Source organism: Oncorhynchus nerka, linkage group LG4 (genome assembly GCF_034236695.1).
Source record: "Oncorhynchus nerka isolate Pitt River linkage group LG4, Oner_Uvic_2.0, whole genome shotgun sequence".
Classification (NCBI taxonomy): domain Eukaryota; kingdom Metazoa; phylum Chordata; class Actinopteri; order Salmoniformes; family Salmonidae; genus Oncorhynchus; species Oncorhynchus nerka.
The window spans coordinates 69,450,455-69,477,542 of record NC_088399.1 but is presented as its reverse complement, the minus strand read 5'-3'; the positions used below and the strand labels follow the sequence as shown (position 1 = coordinate 69,477,542).

General features: G+C 42.3%; 1 protein-coding gene across 2 annotated transcripts in view; it reads right to left on the bottom strand.

Moving 5' to 3' along the window:
• LOC115128522 (KH domain-containing, RNA-binding, signal transduction-associated protein 3-like) overlaps window positions 1–27,088 on the bottom strand; it is a 157,729-nt gene that overhangs the window by 34,616 nt on the left and 96,025 nt on the right. For both annotated transcript variants that reach the window (XM_029658422.2, XM_029658423.2), the window contains exons 3-6: window positions 9,454–9,570; window positions 6,342–6,488; window positions 4,975–5,117; window positions 4,167–4,344 (exon numbers count right to left, since the gene is read on the bottom strand). In XM_029658422.2, coding sequence (XP_029514282.1) covers window positions 4,167–4,344; window positions 4,975–5,117; window positions 6,342–6,488; window positions 9,454–9,570 — 585 coding nt within the window. The remainder of the gene's footprint in view (window positions 1–4,166; window positions 4,345–4,974; window positions 5,118–6,341; window positions 6,489–9,453; window positions 9,571–27,088) is intronic.

The following is a 27,088-nucleotide window of genomic DNA, read 5'->3' as shown; positions in this document are numbered from 1 at the left end:
GACATCTACTTTGTGCATGACACAAGTCATTTTTCCAACAATTGTTTACAGACAGATTATTTTACTGTATTACAATTCCAGTGGGTCAGAAGTTTACATACACTAAGTTGACTGTGCCTTAAAACAGCTTGGAAAATTCCGGAAAAGGATGTCATGGCTTTAGAAGCTTCTGATAGGCTAATTGACCTCATTTGAGTCAATTGGAGGTGTACCTGTGGATGTATTTCAAGGCCTACCTTCAAACTCAGTGCCTCTTTGTGTCACGCCCTGACCTTAGAGCTTTTATGTCTCTATTTTGGTTTGGTCAGGGTGTGATTTGGGTGGGCATTCAATGTCCTTTTTTCTATGTTTTTGTATTTCTTTGACTTGGCCGGGTATGGTTCTCAGTCAGGGACAGCTGTCTATCGTTGTCTCTGATTGGGAACCATACTTAGGTAGCTTTTCCCCACATGGTTTTTGTGGGTAGTTAATTTCTGTGTAGTGTTTGCACACAGGAATGTTTCGGTTATTCTCTTTGTTATTTTTGTGATAGTGAGCAAAGGACATTGTGAAGATGCTGGTGGAAACAGGTACAAAAGTATCTAAATCCACAGTAAAACCAGTCCTATATCGACATAACCTGAAACGCCGCTCAGCAAGGAAGAAGCCACTGCTCCAAAACCACGGTAAAAAAGCCATCTCAACCGTGAAGCATGGGGGTGGCAGCATCATGTTGTGGGGGTGCTTTGCTGCAGGAGGGACTGGTGCACTTCACAAAATAGATGGCATCATGAGGTCGGACAATTATGTGGATATACTGAAGCAACATCTCAAGACATCAGTCACGAAGCTAAAGCTTGGTCGCAAATTAGTCTTCCAAATGGACAATGACCCCATGCATACTTCCAAAGTTGTGGCAAAATGGCTTTAAGTCAAGGTATTGGAGTGGCCATCACAAATCCCTGACCTCAATCCCATAGAAAATTTGTGGGCAGAACTGAAAAAGTGTGTGCGAGCAAGGAGGCTTACAAACCTGACTCACACCAGCTCTGTCAGGAGGAATGGGCCAAAATTCACCCAATTTATTGTGGGGAGCTTGTGGAAGGCTACCCAAAATGTTTGACCCAAGTTAAACAATTTAAAGGCAATGCTACCAAATCCTAATTGAGTGTTTGTAAACTTCTGACCCACTGGGAATGTGATGAAAGAAATAAAAGCTGAAATAAATCATTCTCTCTACTATTATTCTGACATTTCAAATTCTTAAAATAAAGTGGTGATCCTCAATGACCTAAAACAGGGAATTTTTGACAAGGATTAAATGTCAGGGATTGTGAAAAACTGAGTTTAAATGTATTTGGCTAAAGTGTATGTAAACTTCCGACTTCAACTGTATTTAGACTATGTGTGCCTTTTTAAAAATGTATGTAGTTCTGTCCTTGAGCTGTTCTTGTCTAATGATGTTCTGTATTATGTCATTTTTCATGTTTTGTGTGGACCCCAGGAAGAGTAGCTGCTGCTTTTGCTACAGCTAATGGGGATTGTAAAATTATTTTATCCACACCTTTCTCAGTATCAGCCCAAATTGAAATGACAAGTATTTCTGATTCCTAGTGAATGTTAAGAAATGGGTAACAGGCAGAATAACCACAATCCTATTACTGGCCAATGGGCTGAAAGGCAGGTCAGTAACAGGTTCCTTATGGCCTTGTGAGTGTGTGTTTGTGCTTGCACGAGTGTGTTTGTGTGCCCTATGAAATATCTGGAATGAGATTTGGATGCAATTACTGTATTGTGTAATCAGACTGCTAGGCAAATAATCTCATTCATAATTTAGTTTTATACAAATTAGATTCGCCAATAATCTGATATCGCTACTTACTGTTATTATCGAATCACTGATAATAGAGAGAGGCACAGTAAAGCCACTGAATTCTGAAAATAATTGAATTACCAAAACAAAAACATCCTAACTCCAGAATGCTCAATACAGTAGGTCAGGGATCCCCAATAGGTGGCCCACGGACCAAATTCGGTCCACGGGTGAATTTATTTGCCCACCCGGTAGCCCAAATTGATCCAAATGAAGCATGCATTGGTAAGGAAACCGATTAAAATGTTACAAATCGCCAGTTCACTAAAGTTTTTGACTAATTGTATCTGTTTCTGCCTTATTCTGAAAATACCTCTAATCTGTTCTGATTGAATCGATTCATCCTCTCCTTCAGCCTATCGAACTTTGTGCATGTAACCGAGTATGACATTGATTTACAAGTCAGATAATTGTGTGCACAGTGCGGGAGAAGCAGCTGCTCGCACCAATGAGAGGTAGGCCTACCCCTTCCCTGTTTTAATATTCGTAGTCTACATCAGCGTGTCACCTTCAGCATTATTTTTGTATCTCACCCGAGAATGGATCGGAGCGAGCAAAACAGGGTCCCTCTGTCTGTATGTGTAGGCCATCTATCTGGTCAAAAAGAGTATGACATTTTTGCCGCCCGTACCATTGAACGCAAGGGAAGCCAGCGAGCATTTGGCCTCCCTTGATAAAAAAAGTTTCAAATAATAGCCTGGCATACCAAACAAAAGTTTAATGGGAAGCCAGTTTGTGTTTGGCTTCACTCCTATCACATCACATTGAGAGCAATATGTAACTAACATAAACAACTTGAATTGTTGCATCTCATTGTGTTGTTGTCCTCCAGTGGCTAGCTAGCTAAAAGTGTCCTAAATTGGCCGTGGATGGTGCTAGGGATTTTTCATACATCTGGTTTTACTTAATTCTCCGTACTAGCCAATGATTATAACGGCAATTTTGATCCAACCATAAATTCATACTTTGTACTCCTGGCCTGAGAGGATGGAAGTTCAACATGTAGCTAGATGTAGTATGCTAATGTTAACAAATTGCATCGAATCGTTTCAAACTAAAAGTATTGTTCCTGTATCGTATCGGAGCCCATGTATCTAGATATTGTCCTTGTAAGGAGACACGCATATCCCTAATAAATTGAGAGGTATATGTGATCATATCACAATTTAATCAAGGTTTGAAATGATTCTGTTTTTGTCAAATACTATATCTGTTTGGGCTTCTTGAGGTCAGTCTGCAGTCTACAAATAATTTATAACTATGTTCCGGCCCCCCGACCTTCCACTCAAGAAAAAATCGGCCCGCGGCTGAATGTAATTGGGGACACCTGCAGTAGGTGATATATTGTCATGTTAACTTCTCTAAAAACTTGCTGGATAAACAGAACATGGCTTCAAGCCCTTTGGCTGAGCCAGACTGTCTGTAGACGAGGTAAAAACTGGAAGAATGATGAGCAAGTATGAGCAAGAAATGCATCTCCTCCTCAGCAGTAATTTAATAGAAAACTACAAGAAACTATTTGTTAGCATCACTCAATGGTGACAACAACAGAACAGTAGTTGTGTGTACTACCAACCCTCTACAACGATGGAGAGTAGTGGAGCTCATTCAGTCTGTAATTCACAGCGATATGGTGAAGATTTATCATCAGCCAGATGTCTGCAGTGCTCTCTCTCCCGGATCCCCAGGTGCAGGTGTGTGTCTGTCTGTCTGTGGAGCCAGTTTACCACTGTGACAATGATGTGAAGCAGATGGTCCAGCCGAGGCTCTTTAGCAGTCATTCTCTACGACCTCCACCCATTCTAACTGCAGACCTCCATATAAACCTGTCAGATGTGGTTAGCTATGGACTGGCAGGGTACTTGTCCTCTCCTACCCCTCCTCTCCTCCCGTCATCCTCTCTACTAAATATGCTAGGTTGGTGCAGCGTCCCTGAGGACCTGCTGTGACAGTAAGGTGGGAGGTAGACGGAAGGAGGGAGTCCTCCTTGGCATGTGTCCAAAGGGTCTGACTCTGGAGTTAATATATTCTATCACTGCCAGCTGTTCATATGGGCTCCCTCCAGAAACAACAGGTAAACTAGCATGCCAAGATTACCATAGCAGCTACCAGTAAAATCCCTTCTCAGTTTTGATAATACTAGGAGGATGTACCTGTATGCAGACACTGTATGTGTGTGTGTGTGTGTGTGTGTGTGTGTGTGTGTGTGTGTGTGTGTGTGTGTGTGTGTGTGTGTGTGTGTGTGTGTGTGTGTGTGTGTGTGTGCCAGTGTACATGCATGAACACGTTTCCCTCTTACTGTGTAAATACTCACATATTCCCCATATGTGTCTTGTACTACGGGAGGCGGTGGTCTCCGCGGGGGAGCCCCTCGTGTTCTTTGTGCTGGCACACCCCTCCCTCGGGCGGATGGTACCCGGCTAGGGGGTGCCCCTCTCGGTGCTGCTCCACGGGGGACAGCTGCGTGGGGAGGGGGCACACCTCCTCGACTCCTACCACACAAGACAAGCAGGGAATTATAGGTAGGGTCTCAAATATCACTCTATGTAGTGCACTGTTTTGACCAGAGCCCTATGGCTTAAGTGGACCAGTAGACTGTCAGCAGGATACCTCTGCAATTCAGACATAATCACATTATCGGTAGTGAGTATATGGTTTATGCATCTGACTTACTGTCCACCACACTGCCTCTAGTTGTTCTTTCTTCTCTCACCTACATTAGGCATGCTAAATGCTATTTACTGTCTAATTTAAAACAGATCCAATTATAATCCCTCTCAGAGTAATACAAACATCTACACACACACTAACATACACATATCCCTTCTCTGTGACGTGGTTTATCTCTTCATCTGATGTTTCCTTTTATAAACACAAATATACTTTGCATTTAGTTAGAACACTTGAGAGCCACACAGCGTGCGTACTTTAAAGTATTATAATGGAGATGACTATTTGAGTATTATCCTAAGTCATCTGGGGAGTTACATCATAAAGAGAATACAGCAGGACAGATGCATACAAACATGTCTTTGAATGTCAATAGTTCTCAAAGTTGTATTGTGTATCATTTGGGTCAGATGGTGTACCCCCCCACACACACACACGTTGGCAGTAGGTACCTGATGGGTCCTGGGGCAGGTGTCCCTCTACCCCGTGCTGCAGGCAGCTTGCCCCTCACCGCTGGCACCTTGGCATCCTCTGAGCCACCATTCAGGTACGTCAGCTCCTGCAGCTGCGCCTGTCGGATCTCATCATTGTAATCCTGCACACACACACAAACAAACACACATACCCTTTTAATTACAGCATATTAAATGGCGTCCTTTATCTCCAGGGTTACAGCCCTGTAGGAATGTCTAATTAATGTACTATACAGTGCTTCTGTGACCAAGCAGTGTGTGTGCGCGTGTGTGTGTGTGTGTGTGTGTGTGTGTGTGTGTGTGTGTGTGTGTGTGTGTGTGTGTGTGTGTGTGTGTGTGTGTGTGTGTGTGTGTGTGTGTGTGTGTGTGTGTGCATGCGCTCATGCGTGTCATGATGCTGCTGTGACCGCTGCTCCTCAGGCAGAGCAACACACTCCTGATCCCCCGTTGATAAAACCCAGGAACCCCATTTGGCTTTTTATCGTCACACACAATCGTCTCTCTCTCTGTGTGTGTGCTTTATCATCGCACACAGTTGTATTCACCACTCAATGGAACGTAGCAATTAATATGGAAATCAGCGTTTAATCATGCTGCCATGGAGACGATTGTCTTGTGTCTCCTCCATATCAACACATCTCTGTGTGTTTGTAAGGGAAATTTAAAGACGTCATTCATGACCGGAAATAAATCATCATGGCTCGGAGTGAGACTGGAACGATCAAACATATCAACATGGGATGGAGAGATCATACTATTCTTCCATAATAGCATGGGACAGATCAGTCACATCCATAATACATTGAGTAAGATTAAATAAACGTGATGTATGGGCGTCCCAGAGAGGGTTAGGCTGTGCTGAGTGCTTCCTGTCTGACTGTGTTACTCTCTTATTCAGCTTAGTCAGTTATCCCCATGACTTCCCTTCCCTCACAGGGACGTGCATCCAATCAGACAGAGTGGGGTAGTGGTTCAACTACTTCAGCTGGCTAGCTTGTAGAAGCAGAGGGATTGTGACTGGACTGGACCAGAATTCTGCCACTGGCTACTTCCTGTATAACCTTTACTCTACTATCTGGGTGTTCAATGCAGCCACTGACACAGAGTATAATCACATGTTGCACAAAAGAAGCAGAGTAGCTGATGTACACCTGCATTGCTATCTGTTTGGGGTTTTAGGCAGGGTTTCTGGACAGCACTTTGTGACCTCCGCTGATGTAAAAAGGGCTTTATAAATACATTTGATTGATTGATTGACTAGCTAGCTGATATATTTTGTTCATATGTTGGATAAAATAAAAAGAGGACAGGGTAACAGTAATGTGTATGTAGGTGTCAGTACGTACAGGTATGAGGAACTTCTTGATCTCCTCCAGTGCGTGACCCATCCTGTTGTAGGCCTCTGCAGGGGGAGCGAACACTTCTATGAGGACATGGAGGTCCTCGTTCAGGTGCTGATATTTGGCCTCTCCACTCTTCCGTAGCTCTTCCTCCTGGTGGAACAAAAGACAATCAAATGTATTTATAAAGCCCTTTTTACACCAGAAGTTGTCAGAACGTGCTTTAACTTGGCCTATTATAACGTCACCTCAATTACACCTCACAGTTTATTTAATCCACACAGGATCAGTAAGACTGATCCAGCAAATCTGTTTGACTTGATTATTGAATTTAAACGTACTATATTTAGGGCTGTCGGAGTTAATCAGTTAACTCTAGTTCACTTTTAAAAATGTAAGTGCACACATTTTTTTTAATTGTGATGGCATTGTCCGAGAGCATTCAGAATATACTGAACAATCCAAACAATCTGTACAGATAAAAACAACCGGGGGATGTCAAAACAAGTTGACATTGAGGTTAAAGAATCTGTGTTTTATCAATTTACCAGATTTACCAGAACTGTTACTTTGTACAAAATCAAGACGTCAATATTCTTGTAATGTTTTTTTAATAAAAAATCTGAAATTACTGCTCAATTTGAGCAAATTCAGAAGTTGTGTTTATTCGAGATTAAACACAGCAAATCCTGCGATTAACTTAATTTTTAAAAATGTAATTGTTTGACAGCCCTAATTGTAATACAATCACAATACTGATCAAACCTCTAATGCCATAAAGGAGTGCACCACTCTATACTGTACATGTAATACATTACATAGTATAGTGTAAATAGGACCCAACCAAAATAGATCTCAATGGGCCATCTCATCCAGACAGAAAGAGGCCATATGTAATTGAAGGGCCAAAATAGGACAGCAAACCCTAAGTAAAACTACAGCACAGCCGACAACATCTCCCGAGTGGTGCAGCGGTCTAAGACAGTGCTAGAGGTGTCACTACAGACCCGGGTTCGAGCCCGGGCCGTATCACAACCAATCATGATCGGGAGTCCCATAGGGCAGCGCACAACTGGCCCAGCGTTGTCCAGTTTAGGGGAGGGTTAGGCCGGGGGGCATTTACAAGTAGGCAAGCATTGTAAATAAGAATGTGTTCTTAATTGACTGACTTGTCTAGTAGAACAAAATCATGCTCACCTCTTCTCTAGTGGTGTGCCTCTATGCTGCTAGCTATTGAGAACTTCCTTCCTCAAGTGGAATCTTGCAACTCACACACATTCCGTCCTCTAGAAGCATCATGCAAGGCAGAGTCTGTCATGTAATTATAAATAACCTTGTTTTAAACCTGTGGTATGTTGATGAGATGCTAATTTCCCCCATAAATCTGTGTTTTACGAGGAAGAGGCTCCTCTGTGCATACTGTCTGCCTCTACTGATGGATCTGCCGAAGAGACATCAATGACACGCACGCACGCACGCACGCACGCACGCACGCACGCACGCACGCACGCACGCACGCACACACACACACACACACACACACACACACACACACACACACACACACACACACACACACACACACACACGCGCGCACACACACACACTGTCTTCCTATATGTGCTCAGCAGGCCATGGCAGGAGATTACAGCTGTCACCTCCTCTATCTCCTCCAAGCATCTCCCCTCTGTTGACATTCCTCATAGAGAATCTGTTTATATTCCTCACTGAGAATCTGGTTATCAAACAGCCATTCTCTTCCCAGAAACAGAGGCACAACGAGGCACAGAGCCTGAGACAACAACATGAGAGTCCATAGGAACTCCATAGGAAAGACAGTTTGGTTCAGAGCATAACATGTATGCTGTTAGTTGTTGCAGATGACGCTTTCTTATGCATGCTGAACAATAGGAGGATGCCACAACAGCAACAGCATGGATGCAGTGTATTGTAGGGACTCTTTGCAGACTGAGAGGACTGACAGAGGACAGGGAAGCCCAATTCAACAACAACATGTAATTTCATCATCCATTTTAAAGCTCCACTAGCCTTCGTTTCCATAACACCAACCTTGAACCCAGAAGCATACGCCTCCCTAAACGTCACCCAGCCCAAGGAACGTACAATAAAGCAACTTCAGGACAGAGACTCTGAATGCTTCTATGTCATATTGGCTTAAAGGGGTGCCATCAGCTCCACACTCAGAAGCAGAGGAAGAGAAGGAAGAAGGAGAAGAGAAAAGCCTTATACAGCCTGTTGATTCTGTGGCCATTCCTTTGATCCTTTCACTGACACTCTGTGTAACTGATGATGACAAATCTTGGGCAGATATTGGAGGAATTCTATGAGAATTCTACACGTAGCCATAAAGCATACACTGAAGCTGAGATTGTATCCATCTCCAACTGGCTTGCAGCGGGGCAGCTATAAGAACACAGCTGTATCCACACAATTAGAATTAGATTCTAGAATTACGCCTCTTGATGGTAGAAAACGTCATGTATTATATAGGCCTCTCACTGCAAGAAAACTCTGAAACAAATAGCACAACAAAAGGCTCTTTTCGGGAGCATCGTTTTCTGAAACTATGACAGTAAAGGTGCATGCTGGATCTGGAGCAAACTGTCAATCACAGATCACAGATCTCCCTGGTGAGGTAGTGGAGGAGGTGTGTCAAGCATGCCGAGCTGCGTGTGTGAGCGTGCATGCATGTGTGCGTGTGTGTTTTGAAACCTGCTGAGCTCAGCACATCTCCATGACAGATCTGTTCAGCAGGTGTTCCAGAGTTCGTGCCGTCAGAGAGAGAATCGATCACAACAATCTAACGGAACGTTTGCATATGACACTGAAGATCATCGATGTCACAAATCAGCCATGATGACAAACTGACTGATGGAGAAAGACACAACAAGACAGAACATATCCACAATAACTCAGCTGGTTATTGATGCCTTTCCACTGAGGGTGTCTGCCTCAATTTACCCGAAACAAACAACAGAGAGAGATAGAGAGACAGCGAGTGAGAGAACGAGAAGAGGACTTGTGTTTTACTAGACAGAGAGGGAGAAAGAGGAATGTTTGACTGTTAGAGAGAAGGAGAGAAAGACTTGGCTGTTACCTTCTCTTTGTCTCTCATTGATCCTTTCCCCAGAATGGACATCTTAGTGAGCGTGTCTTCCTGCAGTCTCTTTAGTGAGTTCCCGCGTGGACCCAGCAGTTTGCCCACAAAGTTAAACTAAAACAGAAACACAATCAGAGAAGTTTAATGAGTAACTGTGCTGATGAGATAAAGACAAAAACCGTTGTATGTCAATCACATTTCGGTTCAAACAGTCTGCTTTTGATTAAATATAAACAAGAAGTGTAGCAATTGACAAGAGTACAAAATGTAAGTAATCCGTATTTGGGTTGACATGAGAACTATCTTCCTAGTAGTACGGGTGTCTCCATAAAACTGTTATCTCAACCATGTCCAGGTGTATATACCAAATGAGACCCTATTCCATATATAGTGCACTACTTTTGACCAGGGCCATACGGTCAAACGTAGTGCACTAATATAGGGAAAAGGATGCCATTTCCCTTACAAAAAAAAGATTGCCGTTTTGAAACTGAAGTAATATTGCAGTAACTGCAGCCGACTGGTATTTTGGATTTCAGAAATGAAAGAATAAGTCAGTATAACTGCAGTGTAGTTACACTCCAAAATGACTGCAGTAAAAAAAAAAACATTGTTATTTTGAGTGCGGTATTTGCAGCATACTGCAGTTATACTGCACTCTGACTGCAATCTTTCTGCCTTTGACAACCAACACACATAATCCTTACAATTATAACAGCATTATGTGAAATGAGGAGGCTCAGAGTGTGGATGGTCAGGTTGAAATAGTACAAAAATCAAGCAAGGATGGTTAGCATTTGACAAGAGTAAAATGTTTTACTGATCCCTATTTTATTTGACATCTTTTATAGTAGCACTGAGTCTCCGTAACACTGAAATTTCAACCATATCCAGGTGTGCGACCCACATGTATCGGAGTGCCAAGTCTTGGTCCAAAAGGCTCCTTAACAGCTTCTACCCCCAAGCCATAAGACTGCTGAACAATTAATCAAATGCCTACCCGGACTATTTACATTGACCCCCCCCCCCCCCACACACACCCCCAACTCAACTGTTTTTACACAGCTGCTACTCGCTGTTTATTCTTCATGTATAGTCACTCTACCCCCTAACCACATACAAATGACCTCGACTAACCTGTACCCCCGCACATTGACTCAGTACCGGTACCCCATGTATATAACCTTATTATTGTTATTTTATTGTGTTACTTTCTATTCCATTTTTTACTTTAGTTTTTTAGTAAATATTTTCTTAACTCCATTTTTTTTTAAACTGCATTGTTGGTTAAGTAACTTACTGGTTTGTAAGTAAGCATTTCACCTGTTGTATTCAGCGAATGTGACAAATAAAAATGTCATTTGTTTTCTTTTAAACGGCACCCTATTCTCTATATGGTGCACTACTTTTGACCAGGGCCCATAGGGTTAAACGTAGTGCACTATATAGGGAAAAAGGTGCCATTTGGGACGCAGTACAGCATTTCTGCCTTAGACAACTAACATACATAATCCTTCCAATTATAACAGCATTATGTGAAATGAGGATTCTAAGCGTATGAGCGGTCAGGTTCATATAGTACAATATTTTTCTATTCAACTATTCAAGTTTTATACAATACCACATTTTGCCATTCTATGTCTATGTTTAAGGTCATGCAAAGACCAAAACAGAGAGATTAGATGGATAGAAAAACAGAGGAGCGAGAGAGAAAAGAGAGAGAAAAAGAGCAGACAGAAAGAGAGAGAGAGAGAGAGAGAGAGAGAGAGAAAAAGAGCAGACAGAAAGAGAGAGAGAGAGAGAGAGAGAGAGAGAGAGAGAGAGAGAAAGCAGGTAGAGATAGAGAGACAGCGGGTAGAGAGAGAGATAGAGGGTACAGAGTACAGAGCTATTCTGCTCACCATCTCTCTCCCTTTAACAGTGAGTTATACAGCTGTCTCCTACATCTCCCTGGGTCATTAATTAGCAGACAGGAGAGACAAAAAAACAGCCCTATTTTGTTCTACACCTCACCTATGGCTCTTATGTCTCCTGCCTGTTATTCTTTCACAACAGTAACTGTCGTTGCCATGGTCATTAACTGTAGTTGCCATAGTCAATAACTGTCGTTGCAATGGTCAGTAACGGGCATTGCAATGATCAGTCGCAGGCAGTGCACTCAGGTGAACTCAGGCCATATGGCCCTATATTGTCAGTTTCACTAGTGCTCTCGTACACAGGCCTTTGTGTATGCTAACACCAGTTAAATTCCACTCATTACAATTGTACATAGGATGATGTCTGCAGATGGTGAGGCTCCGTAAAAAGGTGCCAATGGTATCTGGAAGTCCGTTATGTTTCCTAATAGCCAGGTTTACATCAGTATGAATTTGAACTGGTGGGAAAGTTTGCGCCTGTTATATCCAGGGGGGAATACATCATGTATTGTAAACAACGGTCAAGCATGAAAAAGTTAAATATGTCAAAAATGATCATTCCGTAAAAGCGGTCATTTTATTCAGACAAATAACAGGACGGATAACAGTCAGGCAGCATATCACATGCTGTTTTGGTGCTGCACTATGGGATGCTGTTGATTTGGTGCTTTTATGAAAGCCTAGCTATTTACAGACAGATCAAAGATATTTGCCTTGGATCTAATCTGTTTAAGGCGTCTAAATGTCAGGGATTTAATCTTGACATCACCCTGTCTTTACTAATGCAAACTAAAAACCTCTCTAACCCACATTCTGTGTTCACCATTCTGTTTTACAGGACATATCAGTCTGGCCATTCTTCAATGGGTGTTTGGAATTAGATATAAATGTTTCTGCATCCCAAATGGCACCCATATTCCCTTTATAGTGCGCTACTTTTGACCAGAAAGTAGTGCACTATAAAGGGAAAAGGATGTAATGGGACGTAACCACAGTCTGACTGGGGCCTGTGGTCATTAACAGAGCTATCAGCTTTTTATATCTCTAATCTGTTTACCTCAACAACAACAGTCATCTGAACCCAGTCCTAAACTTCTGCAGTGTGGGTCCATTACTGTCTGGATGGGGACTAGGAAAGGACTGTGCTGCCTGGCACTGATAGTGATGGCCCACATGAGAGCTGAACAGTCACATCTTCATCATGTGTTGGCTAGAACCACTGCTTTAATTTTGGTTACACACACACATGCATCACTACTCTGGACGGCTCTGACTTATGTGGACAACTATAAATACCTAGGTGTCTGGCTAGACTGTAAACTCTCCTTCCAGATTCACATTAAGCATCTCCAATCCAAAATGAAATCTAGAATCGGCTTCCTATTTCGCAACAAAGCCTCCTTCACTCATGCTGCCAAACATACCCTCGTAAAACTGACTATCCTACCGATCCTCGACTTCGGCAATGTCATTTACAAAATAGCCACCAACACTCTACTCAGCAAATTGGATGCAGTCTATCACAGTGCCATCCGTTTAGTCACCAAAGCCCCATATACTACCCACCACTGCGACCTGTATGCTCTCGTTGGCTGATCCTCGCTACATATTCGTCGCCAGACCCACTGGCTCCAGGTCATCTATAAGTATTTGCTAGGTAAAGCTCCGCCTTATCTCAGCTCACTGGTCACCATAGCAACACACGCTCCAGCAGGTATATTTGACTGGTCATCCTCAAAGCCAACACCTTCTTCGGCCACCTCTCCTTCTAGTTCTCGGTTGCCAATGACTGGAATGAATTGCAAAAATTAAAAAATACACCTCGCCTCTCGCAGTGCAGTACACACACACACACACACACACACACACACACACACACACACACACACACACCAGGACCACACTACACTCTTAGAAGAAAAGGTGCTATCTAGAACCTAAAAGGGTTCTTTGGCTGTCCCCATAGTAGAACCCTTTTTGGTTCCAGGTAAAAACCCTTTCAGTTCCATGTAGAACTCTTTGGGGTTCCATGTAGAACCCTTTCCACAGAGAGTTCTACATTGAACCCAACATAGTTCTACCTGGAAACAAAAAGGTTTCTACCTGGAACCAAAAAGGGTTCTCCTATGGGGACAGCCAAATAACCTATTTGGAAACTGGCAGGGGACGGAGATAGCAGGTAGAGTGATAGCGGGTTCAGTGATTAAGAAAAAGTCAGAGGACACCAAACAGTAGGAACGGATCTATGATTAATCACAGCTACATAGGGGGGTGGGGCGGACCAACATCTAACGTCTTTTCATCATTTCCTGAATGTATTACTGTACTGCTAGCCTGTGCTGTGCTAGAGAGAGAGAGAGAAGAGAGAGAGAGAGAGAGAGAGAGAGAGAGAGAGAGAGAGAGAGAGAGAGAGAGAGAGAGAGAGAGAGTGTGTGTGTGTGTGTGTGTGTGTGTGTGTGTGTGTGTGTGTGTGTGTGTGTGTGTGTGTGTGTATTGCACTGCGAGAGGAGAGGTGTGTTCAGAAAAAGCCAGCGTGCAGCGATTCTGCTGAAGACAGCAGGACAGACTGAGCCAACAGCAGAAGAATAAATCATTGTGGCCGTTTTCTAGGAGAGGAGAGACAAAGAGGGGAGAGACACAGAGACAGAGACACACAGGAGAGAGGAGAGACAGACACACAGAAAGACACAGCAGAGGGAAGAGACAGAGACAAAGAGAGACAGAGGAGGGGAGAGACGCAGAGTCAGACACAGGAGAGAGGAGAGACAGACAGCGACAGACACATAGATACAGGGACACAGACAGTGACAAGTAGAGATACAGAGATATAGAAACACAGACACAGAGAAGACAGAAACAACAGAGCAACAGAAACACAGCCTAAACTAGAAATGTACCAGTGGAGCTCCTTACACCTTTCTAATGGCCTGTGGTGACTTATACAAAAATATGTATGACGAGGTGCACGTACACTACCGGTCAAAAGTTTTAGAACACCTATTTATTCAAGGGTTTTTCTTTATTTGTACTTTTTCTCTACGTTGTAGAATAATAGCGAAGCCATCAAAACGATGAAATAACACATATGGAATCATATAGCAAACAAAAAAGTGTTAAACAGATCAGCAAAGAGACCTGCTTTGCGAACCAAGTGTGCACCGATTTTACATGTAGAGTCAAATGAAAAATGATGTCAGTCAGAAGTCTACAGCGGGTGGTCCCTTAAACACAGCGCACTGAAGGATCGGCAGAGGAAGGCTAGATCCACATTTGGTGAGATGTGCGCGAGTCTTAAAATGACAAAAGGGGAACATTTTGGTGGCGCGTGCAGAGATGTGGGCTGCAGTCCTCTCTTCGCTTACACATAAATCAATTCTAAGCCAATCTCACCGCAACACTAATACTGTAAAACAACTACAAGGGATTACTGTTTTCTAGATGCTCTTGTTTTCCAGTTGCAAATTGGTATAATAACAAGCAAACACTTCCTTCTAAAGGAAGTGGCTCTTCCTTTAAAAGTTGTGTCATACTGCAGCACAGCTTGCTAGGTGCTGCGGAATGGTATGGCACGTTGAAATGCATGACGTAATAGATTTTACTGTCAGCCATTGTTGCCATTAATGCTAGTTGGACCACCAAAGGGCATCTTTGAGAAGCTAAGTTATTGAAATAACATGGATCTGGAGGCCTAAGAGTCCTGTTTACCGTAGCTGTTTTAGCCTAACTGACTTATTGGCATAAAGTACTACTTCAATATACAGTATATCACTCAGTCATTCATTCCTTTGTGCATGTCATCACACAGCATACAATACATCCATGTCTTTAATTAGTCATGTATTTCAGCTATAAAACAAAATAGAAAGGGAGCCTTGAATAATTAAACAATGAACAATATGTCGGCTAAAACGATTTAATTCACAAATGCATTTGACTGTTTTCAATATTAGCTGTACTAGAGATGTTTTTTGTTAGAACAGACTATATGGGATTGATTATAATTTATTTGTAAATTGTGACTTGTTTCAGGAAATGTGGCGTTTGTCATGCGTCACTACTGCACAGGAGAGCCATTTGAATGCAAACTGTTTTTAAATCTAAATGCGTTTTTTGGCAGAAATGCCTTCCGGAACATGTGAACTTTCATGTGCCTTAATAACAAACTTGTATGCCATCTGTAAATATGAATAAAATGGTTAAATTCTGAGCCTAGTTGGTTTAGCCACAGATAAAGTCAGCAACCTTCCCGCTAGCCATGATTGGCTGAGATAATGAGTGGGCTGGACATGCCAAGAGATGAGTTTGGATTGGTCTGCCATGCGTCTGTCTATTTGAGCTGGTCAGCATGTATAGGTAATCCTGTCTAACACAGCTTTTTTTAAATATATATATCGCGTAATAGAACTGCATAAGTGTTGCTCTCCACTTTCTGGAGGACCGAGGTTTGAAATCAGTGGAATTATAGTATGACAGCTAAGGAGATGAAGAAAACACCTGTCTCCGTATACAGGTAAGATAGTCTAGTTAGAAACATTTTCAGATACAGTGGGGATAAAAAATATTTAGTCAGCCACCAATTGTGCAAGTTCTCCCACTTAAAATGATGAGAGAGGCCTGTAATTTTCATCATAGGTACACTTCAACTATGACCAGACAAAATTAGAAAAAAAATCCAGAAAATCACATTGTAGGATTTTTTATGAATTTATTTGCAAATTATGGTGGAAAATAAGTATCAAGCACCCAAGATAACGCTGGCTAGCTACTTCCAGACACAAATGAGACCACTCTGACCAATTTGTTAGGCGAGTAAAGTTTTCGTGTTAATCAGAGCATTGGTGACTGTAAATGTGCTGCTGGAAACAACTTAATTGCGCTTTTTTTCCGGCGTTTACTGACACCGGCCATATTCAACGGGTGTTGAGCGCTCGTAAAGCTGGTACACTCAGATGAGAGTGCTCTGAAATCCATGTAGATAGTAGGCTGGACACATAACATTTTTAACAACGTTCTTTTCTGATAAAAACTAGTTCATTTGCATCTGCCGTGGAGGCCAGTTTCATAATATGACCATATTTCCCAGCTGTTTGCCGTCGTTTTGAAGTAATCACAAAAAAACAGGCCTTATTTTGGTGCATTTCTCTCCCTCCCAGCCTCTATTAGTTCTATTGAGCACAGTGGCACCAACTCGCCTTCCGAACGTTCTATTCCCAGCTTATTGTTCAACGTCACAATGCCTGCTTCACTTTCATTGGCTATGAGACCTGCTCACATTGTTTTATGGTTAAAATGGCACCATTTTAATCAGGAGAATCTCCCCTTTGTTATGATGTAAGTCTGGGCAGCGAGCTCATCTGTCATCGATTGCTAGACCAGAAATAGTCCAAAATGTTTAATTTTTTCCCTACTTTTTCATTACGCAGCCATAAGCACAGTTGAGACCATCAAGGTGCAGATGTTTACTTTCTTCACAAGTTTCGTCCGACGAGCAGATTGTAGTGGTAAATTAAAAATATATATATTTTTAATGGAATTCTAAGCATCACTCCAGTCAAAACAGGCTCCGCGAACATTCGATTCCATTAATTTGCTATGGGCTCGCGTTAGTGTTTCAGTTTAACCAACGTTCTTAAGCTGTTTTTCAGACTTGGGTGAATTTTGACTCGTTCTATTGCCCAGCCTATAGATAGCCAGAGCTAATTTACGAAAGCACCTGAATGTCCATTGAGAAAGCACAACGACTCAACCATTTAGCTAAGCTAAGAATGACGAGAATAATCAAGTCAATAAACATTGGGTAGTTAGACAGCCTATAGTTAATATACTGGCAAGTTTGATGTATAAGTACTAACGTTAGATAGATAGCTAACATACTGGTACATACTGCTGTAATGATATGCTATGTGGTTCGTAAGGACAGCGTAGCTAACAAATTCTCAGCCAACATAACGTGTAACTTATTTGGTAACTTATTTGAAAAGTCATTACTTTATTACATTGAGTAGCAAGCTACCCCTTGGTCGTTAGGGCAAATCTGGTCTGCGATAGGAGTGGGGGTTTTCACACCTAGCTCTGCTTTTAAACTATTCTTTAGTAGGTTGAATAGGCTGTTGTTCAGCTATTAGCTCTCCTCCCAAACTTGCAACAAATTGCTGTTCCAATCTCATTCCTTCCCCTCTTCCACGCATCATCATTCTGCTCCTGTGGCTCGCTTGTGGGCGTGCTGGCAGGATATGGTAGCACGTTTGTCTGAAGGAGTCGTTATTCACCGGCAAATTGTTATATGCATTTCACTGTAAGGTCTACACCGGTTGTATTCGGCGCACGTGACAAATAAACTTTGATTTGATTTGGTACATTTATGTCTTTTTGTCAGGAGCAAAACCTTTTTTATATTCAATCAAAAATAATTGTTCTAAAAGCAACTTTTTTCCAACACAAAGGAAGTGAAAGCGGACACCTACGAAGATGGCATCTCAGGTAAGCAGCACTGGGCTGTATTGAAGATGGCATCTCCGGTAAGCAGCACTGGGCTGTATTGAAGATGGCATCTCCAGTAAGCAGCACTGGGCTGTATTGAAGATGGCATCTCCGGTAAGCAGCACTGGGCTGTATTGATGATGGCATCTCCGGTAAGCAGCACTGGGCTGTATTGAAGATGGCATCTCCGGTAAGCAGCACTGGGCTGTATTGAAGATGGCATCTCCGGTAAGCAGCACTGGGCTGTATTGATGATGGCATCTCCGGTAAGCAGCACTGGGCTGTATTGAAGATGGCATCTCCGGTAAGCAGCACTGGGCTGTATTGGCATATCATAAAAATGACATCTGCTGCTTGAGATTTAACGGTCATATCTCAGTTATTGTTTTCATATCTATAAAAAAAAAGCTGTTTTCTTTACTCTCAGAGAGCGAGCTGACCAAGGGGTGGAAAATGTAGATATTGCCAGATGTTCACTGTCCGAGGAACAGGCCGTGGAAGCTTTATTGCTGGAAAAAGTGACAACCAGAGGTAATTAAACTGTTCTGCGTTATTTCTCTCCATCTCTGCCTGTCTTGTTGTACATGGAACCTGGGGAACAAGGCTTCATCATGCTCTCTCTCTCTCTATCCATTTGTCACTAGTCTGCATGTACGTTCTGATGTGAGAGATGAAGCCCATCGCCACCTCACCTCTTTACCTTTCTGTCTTCTACACCTCTCTCCCCACCTCGTCTTTCTTCCTTGTTTTATGCACAACACCATATGTGCACTGAAGTACAGATTGAACTTGTATTTATAATATTACAATTATCATAATTATAATGCAGTTGTGTATTTATAACACCTGGATAATGAACTTCTTTCAATAAAGCGTTTAACATTTTCCACTGGGCGAAATTAAGTCTCTCATAGAAATACTATCCTGTGTCCTCAGATTAATGCAGGTGAAGGGAGATAGATATGCATTTTTTTTTTTGTCTGTATATATGAATTACAAATCAATCATGTTTCTAGTCTATTGCATAGTTACAATGTGTAATCGTTGATGTCCCAGGAGCAAGAGTGGTAAACACTGTTGAAGTGTATAATTTTAATACAAAGGCAGACACAGCATCATTTAAATAGTTTCATATGACTGAAAAAAAATGTCTCAGAGAGTCATACCTGAACCGCACCTTTATTTGCCATGGAAGAGTACATGATCAGTGAATATATTCAATGTACAGGCTACAATGTGGGGTTCTCATGCGTGGTAATAACTACAGTACATGTACATAGGACTTGCATTCTTGGCACAATAAAGTTATTATATTCAACACAATCCATAGGCTTCATTAATGCCATTCAGACTTGAAGTTGATACAACTACTGTGATAGCTGAGGTTAATAGATTGGTATGAACATTAGTTCAGAACCTAACGTTTTAGGGTCCATACACAGATCGGCTACATACCATAGCTAGCTACACATCTATAGGCATACAGTTATTTTTATCCTCCGCTACACAATAAGCAAGTAAATAGTTAGCTAGCTATGTTACTTCAGCTGCATTGCAAGGCAAGATTACACAATTGTACATTCAATTTGCAGTAAATGCTTTAGCTAGTTAGATTCTTTACATCCACTGTTTCACAAGACGACAGCCTGGTTTGCTGGTTTTCTCAGGAGTCCCTAAAACATTAAACAACATGAATTACAAATTAATTACCCTAACACTAGCTAGCTGGCTAATGTTAGCTGGATTGGCATAGTCAGATAACTTGCTAAATTGCGATTTTTGTAAATATGCAAAAACGTATGTCTCTGCATTAACTAATATATTCCTCTCAATTGTACATGTTTTGCTTGACTCGTTATGATGTTATAACAACTTACATCTGGTTCCACCGTAATGTTTTGTCAGCCATCTTTGTTGAAGAACGCCACAAGGCAAGGGTGGCTTGTGTCAAAATTCGTCATTGGAACCACTCAATATGATTGGTCAAATAAAAACCTTGGGGGCCTCCCGGGTGGCGCAGTGGTTAAGGGTGCTGTACTGCAGCGCCAGCTGTGCCATCAGAGTCCCTGGGTTCGCGCCCAGGCTCTGTCGTAACCGGCCGCGACCGGGAAGTCCGTGGGGCGACGCACAATTGGCCTAGCGTCGTCCGGGATAGGGAGGGCTTGGTCGGTAGGGATGTCCTTGTCTCATCGCGCACCAGCGACTCCTGTGGCGGGCCGGGTGCAGTGCGCGCTAGCCAAGGTTGCCAGGTGCACGGTGTAGCCTCCGACACATTGGTGTGGCTGGCTTCCGGGGCGCTGTGTTAAGAAGCAGTACGGCTGGCTGGGTTGTGTATCGGAGGACGCATGACTTTCAACCTTCGTCTCTCCCGAGCCCGTACGGGAGTTGTAGCGATGAGACAAGATAGTCGCTACTACAAGAATTGGATACCACGAAATTGGGGGAAAAAGGGCTAAAATTCAACAAAAAAAATATAATATAAATATAAATATTAATATAAATAATAATAATAAAAATAAAAACCTTGGGACCCAAATGCATAATGAGTGCTCTAACTCGCCCTTGTGGTAGTCTGGAGCAATGAAGCCGTGACGCTGGGTACCTCTAAGTCCCGTGGTGCAAGCTCGTAACATGTAGATAACATTAGCTGTCTCGCTAGCTAACGTTATGTGTATGATCTGTGTAGTAATATTATTTGTATCTCAGAGCCATTTGCTTTGCTAGTTATAGCCTAATGTTAGCTAGCTAACATTGAACCTGGTTGGTTAGCTACCTGCAGATTCAACATCATGATTTGGAATTATGGTTCACTGTTTAGCTGTCTTAACAAAAAACTCCACTATGCAAGTATCCATTTCAATAGAATGTTCATGATGTCACTGCAACACGACAGCTGTTGATAGACGTAGCTGGTAAATTCTACTCCAATTTAAGAGCACTCTCATCTGTGTTTCAGAGTGCAGAATAACTGACAAATGTACGAACGCTCAACACCCATTGAATATGGCCGGTGTCTGTAAACACTGGCAAAAAAAGCGTAAATGGTTGCCAACAGCACAGTTGCAATAACCAATGGTCTGGATAACATAAAACAGCCTAACCAGCATGCTAAGGTGAGTAAAATGTCGAGTGAGTTGTTCTCTCATTTGTGTCTGGAAGTAGCTAGCCAACGTTAGCCAGTTAGCTTGGGTGCTTGACTGCTGTTGTTAGGACAGAAAGCTCGGATCAACCCTTACAGAGACGGGTGGGGCTGTAGACAAAGAAGAGCTCTTCAGTAGGTACCAAAACATTCAAAGCCCATTTTCCCAAAAGTGAGGTTACAAGTTCATCAACTTTCAAAGCAGAATTACTTTCCCATACTTTCCCATTTCTCAACTTTTATCCAATATAAAAAAAAAACATTTAAAATGTTGCTACATAAGACCGAATCCAGCCAGTCGGTCAGAATTATTATTGTATTTGTTGTGCTGTTTATACTGCTAGAAATTTTGATGGATTAAACTGATTAATATGATGGTGTTTTTAGACCAAGAAAAACAAAAATGCATTTCACAGTAATGCGCTGTACAACGTGACCGGTTGGGAGTAGGCCTAAGTGACTCCAAGTGAAGAGCAAAATAATCCTAACATTTCCACACCCTAATTGTAGGCTAACCAATACACAAACGGAGTATTGATTTATCAAGACCAGTCCCCATGCTTGTCTCAGAGCAGCGTGAAAGGGTGCTGAAATAGTTGACCACACGTGGGTAGGCTATTGCTTCAAATCCTATTATAACAATTGGATGACTTTGGGTGTTTCAGTAAGCAACCATTTGTTGGCTGCAAATACATTAGCCTACATTATTCCAATATTTCTGTCATTCAGTGATATTTATTCCCACAGTAATTTGTTCTGGATCCATCCAGATGTGGTTAGAAAACAGTGCATGTGGTGGGCTATGCAAAGAGATGGATGAAGTGACATGCCTTGTGAAAATCCAATGAATTAGAAAGGCTGCTAAAACACTTCCACCTGGTCAACAGCATTGTTGTGTACTTACAAGTACAGTGCACTTTCACTCCATTCTCCGCCTGACTCTCTACCAATGCCACCAGATTATTAGTTATATTGATGCTATCTTACACTATTGTTTCGAAACTCAATCACTATCTTCTTCATCCTCATCATTCAGTCAATTCAAATTCAATTGCAATACATTTTGTCTCTCCCGTTCAACAACTCCAGATAACTTTGCACGTGCACCAAAGGGATAACTTGAAATAACATGATGTAGGTAGATGAAATAATCAAAAGGAAAAATGTTATTTTTTATTATCCTAGTGGATATCAGTATTTTAGGCATATCATGTGAATTAGGCGTCATGTAAAATCATTGTCAAAAGGGCAAGAGATACTTGTTGCATGACAAACAGGTGCTGTTAGATTACAATATTATTTATCTGCCAGTTTGGAACAGTGTAAACAATACTAAATAAAGTATAAGTAATACCAGAGAGTCTGTTCTAATGAATACAGCATAGCAAAGTTTAAAAACAGCCGGATTTGTGAAACTGCTTTATCCAACATTTTGTGGTTGCATGAGACTTGGTGATCACAGAATCAGTAGGATATTAGACAAACACTCAAATAGGCAACAGAAGCAGGAACAGCATAGGGCTGAGTGACTCACTCATTCCTGGCTTTCAGTCTCTCCTCTCGCTACAGCTACTTTTTTTTGAATTATTGGATTATAAAAAATGAATATATTTGTAGGGGTTGATGCATTTTTCGTTCGAGAAAATCTGGTCTTTGATGTTGAGTTAGTAATATGAAACTTTAGTATACTTAAGCATTGAATACATTGCATGTTTGCCCTTCTTTGTCCATTAGGTTACACACATCTGATGATTCATTACAAATAGGATTTATTTGATTTATTTTGTTTACATCCATTGTAACCACAGTGTCACAAGTAATTGAACACACGCAACATGAGCAGATTAACTTGGTCAAAACATGTCTTTATTAAAGACTCTGAGAAAGAATGTTGGTACTTATGTATTTTGATCCAAAGCCACAAATGAGTCACTCAGCTGACAAATTTAGCTTAATTCTGCGAAATAGCCTACTAATTAGGTCAAGCCTAATTATACAATTATACAAATGAAGTAGCTCAGGTCTTGAAAATATGTGCAATCTCTTTCCCCTCCCTACCTCGCTGGAATCTCTTTCATTCAGTTCCAGAAACTCCCTTTAAGGTGCCCTAGGAAAGTATTCAGACCCCTTGACTTATTCCACATTTTCTTACGTTAATGACATATTCCAAAATGTATAAAATAAAATAAAACATCCTCACCAATCTATACACAATACCCCATAATGAAAAGGCAAAAACATTTTTGCTAAAAATAACAAAAATAGAAACACCTTATTTACATAAGTATTCAGACACTTTGCTATGAGATTCGAAATTGAGCTCAGGTGCATCCTGTTTCCATTGATCGTCCTTGAGATGTTCCTAAAACTTGATTGCTTGGACATGATTTGATTGGAGAACATTTTGGGAAAGGAACACACCTGTCTATATAAGGTCCCACAGTTGACAGTGCATGTCAGACCAAAAACCAAACCATGAGGTCGAAGAAACTGTCCGTAGAGCTCAGAGAAAGGATTGTGTCGGGGCACAGGTCTGGGGAAGGGAAGCAAACAATGTATGCAGTATTGAAGGTCTCCAAGAACACAGTGGCCTACATCATTCATAAATGGAAGAAGTTTGGAACAACCAAGGCTCTTCCTAGAGCTGGCCGCCTGTCCAAACTAAGCAATCGGGTATGGGCCTTGGTCAGAGAGTTGACAAAGAACCCGATGGTCACTCTGACAGAGCTCAATTGTTCCTCTGTGGAAATGGGAGAACCTTCCAGAAGGACAACCAACTCTGCAGCACTCCACTTTTTTATTTTTTTTATTTCACCTTTATTTAACCAGGTAAGCTAGTTGAGAACTATTTCTAATTTGCAACTGCGACCTGGCCAAGATAAAGCATAGCAGTTTGACACATACAACAACACAGAGTTACACATGGAATGAACAAAACATACAGTAGAAAAAAAAGTGTATATACAGTGAGTGCAAATAAGGTCAAATAAGGGAGTTAAGGCAATAAATAGGCCATGGTGGCGAAGTAATTACAATATGGCAATTAAACACTGGAATGGTAGATTTGCAAAAGATGGATGTGCAAGTAGAGATACTGTGGTGCAAAAGGAGTAAAATAAATAAATACAGTATGGGAATGAGGTAGACAGATGGGCTGTATACAGATGGGCTATGAACAGGTGCAGTGATCTGTGAGCTGCTCTGACAGCTGGTTCTTAAAGCTATTTTTGCAGTTTGTTCCAGTCAGTGGCAGCAGAGAACTGGAAGGAAAGGCGACCAAAGGAGGAATTGGCTTTGGGTGTGACCAGTGAGATATACCTGCTGGAGCGTGTGCTACGAGTGGGTGTTGCTATGGTGACCAGCGAGCTGAGATAGGGCGGGGCTTTACCTAGCAGACACTTGTAGATAACCTGTAGCCAGGGGGTTTGGCGACGAGTATGAAGCGAGGGCCAGCCAACGAGAGTGTACAGGTCGCAGTAGTGGGTAGTATATGGGGCTTTGGTGACAAAACGGATGGCACTATGATAGACTACATCCAGTTTGCTGAGTAGAGTGTTGGAGGCTATTTTATAGATGACATCGCCAAAGTCAAAGATCGGTAGGATGGTCAGTTTTACGAGGGTATGTTTGGCAGCATGAGTGAAGGAAGCTTTGTTGCGAAAGAGGAAGCCGATTCTAGATTTAATTTTTGATTGGAGATGCTTAATGAGTCTGGAAGGAGAGTTTACAGTCTAACCAGACACCTATGTATTTGTAGTTATCCACGTATTCAGAGCCAGAGTCAGAGCCATCCAGAGTAGTGATGCTGGATGGGCGGGTAGGTGCGGGCAATGTTCGGTTGAATAGCATGCATTTAGTTTTATTTGCGTTTAAGAGCAGTTGGAGGCCACGGACGGAGAGTTGTATGGCATTGAAGCTCATCTGGAGGTTAGTTAACACAGTGTCCAAAGAAGGACCAGAAGTATACAGAATGGTGTCGTCTGCGTAGAGGTGGATTAGAGAATCACCAGCAGCAAGAGCGACATCATTGATGTATACAGAGAAGAGAGTCGGCCCGAGAATTGAACCTTGCGGCACCCCCATAGAGACTGCAAGAGGTCCGGACAACAGGCCTTCCGATTTGACACACTGAGCTCTATCAGAGAAGCAGTTGGTGAACCAGCCGAGAAAATCATTTGAGAAATCAAGGCTGTTGAGTCTGCCAATAAGAATGTGGTGATTGACAGAGTCGAAAGCCTTGGCCAGGTCGATGAATACAGCTGCACAGTAATGTCTCTTATCGATGGCGGTTATGATATCGTTAAGGACCTTGAGTGTGGCTGAGGTGCACACATGACCAGCTCTGAAACCAGATTGCATAGCGTAGAAGGTACGGTGTGATTCAAAATGGTCAGTAATCTGTTTGTTAACTTGGCTTTCGAAGACCTTAGAGATGCAGGGTAGGATAGATATAGGTCTGTAGCAGTTTGGGTCTAGAGTGTCCCCCCCTTTGAAGAGGGGGATGACCACGGCAGCTTTCTAATCTTTGGGAATCTCAGACGATACGAAAGAGAGGTTGAACAGGCTAGTAATAGGGGTTGCAACAATTTCGGCAGATAATTTAAGAAAGAGAGGGTCCAGATTGTCTAGCCCAGCATATTTGTAGGGGTCCAGATTTTGCAGCTCTTTCAGAACATCAGCTATCTGGATATGGGTGAAGGAGAAATGGTGGGGGTTTGGGCGAGTTTCTGTGGTGGGTGCCGGGCAGTTGACCGGGGTAGGGGTAGCCAGGTGGAAAGCATGGCCAGCCGTAGAGAAATGCTTATCGAAATTCTCAATTATAGTGGATTTGTCGGTTGTAACAGTGTTTCCTAGCCTCAGAGCAGTGGGTAGCTGGGATGAGGTGCTCTTATTCTCCATGGATTTTACAGTTTCCCAGAACTTTTTTGAGTTTGTACTGCAGGTTGCAAATTTCTGTTTAAAAAAGCTAGCCTTAGCTTTCCTAACTGCCTGTGTATATTTGTTCCTAACTTCCCTGAAAAGTTGCATATCACGGGGGCTATTCGATGCTAATGCAGAACGCCACAGGATGTTTTTGTGCTGGTCAAGGGCAGACAGGTGAACCAAGGGCTATATCTATTTCTGGTTCTACATTTTTTGAATGGGGCATGCCTATTTAAGATGGTGAGGAAGGCACTTTTAAAGAATAACCAGGCATCCTCTACTGTCGGGATGAGGTCAATGTCGTTCCAGGATACCCCGGCCAGGTCGATTAGAAAGGCCTGCTCGCAGAAGTGTTTTAGGGAGCGTTTGACAGTGATGAGGGGTGGTCGTTTGCTCGCAGACCCATTACGGATGCAGGCAATGAGGCAGTGATCGCTGAGATCTTGGTTGAAAACCACAGAGGTGTATTTGGAGGGCAGGTTGGTTAGGATGATATCTATGAGGGTGCCTGTGTTTACGGATTTGGGGTTATATCTGGTAGGTTCATTGATAAGTTGTGTGAGATTGAGGGCATCAAGCTTAGATTGTAGGATGGCCGGGGTGTTAAGCATGTCCCAGTTTAGGTCACCTAGCAACACGAGCTCAGAAGATAGATATGGGGCAATCAAATCACATATGGTGTCGAGGGCACAGCTGGGGGCAGAGGGTGGTCTATAGCAAGCGGCAACGGTGAGAGACTTGTTTCTGGAAAGGTTCATTTTTAGAAGTAGAAGCTCAAATTGTTTGGGTACAAACCTGGATAGTAATACAGAACTCTGCAGGTTATCTTTGCAGTAAATTGCAACACCGCCCCCTTTGGCAATTCTATCTTGGCGGAAAATGTTATAGTTAGGAATATAGTTAGGAGGTTTTTGGTGGTCTTCCTAAGCCAGGATTCAGACACAGCTAGGACATCCAGATTGGTAGAGTGTGCTAGGGCAGTGAATAAAACAAACTTAGGGAGGAGGCTTCTAATGTTAACGTGCATGAAACCAAGGCTTTTACGGTTGCAGAAGTCAACAAATTAGAGAGCCTGGGGGGTGGGAGTGGAGGTAGACACTGCAGGGCCTGGATTAACCTCTACATCACCAGAGGAACAGAGGAGGAGTAGGATAAGGGTACAGCTAAAGGCTAA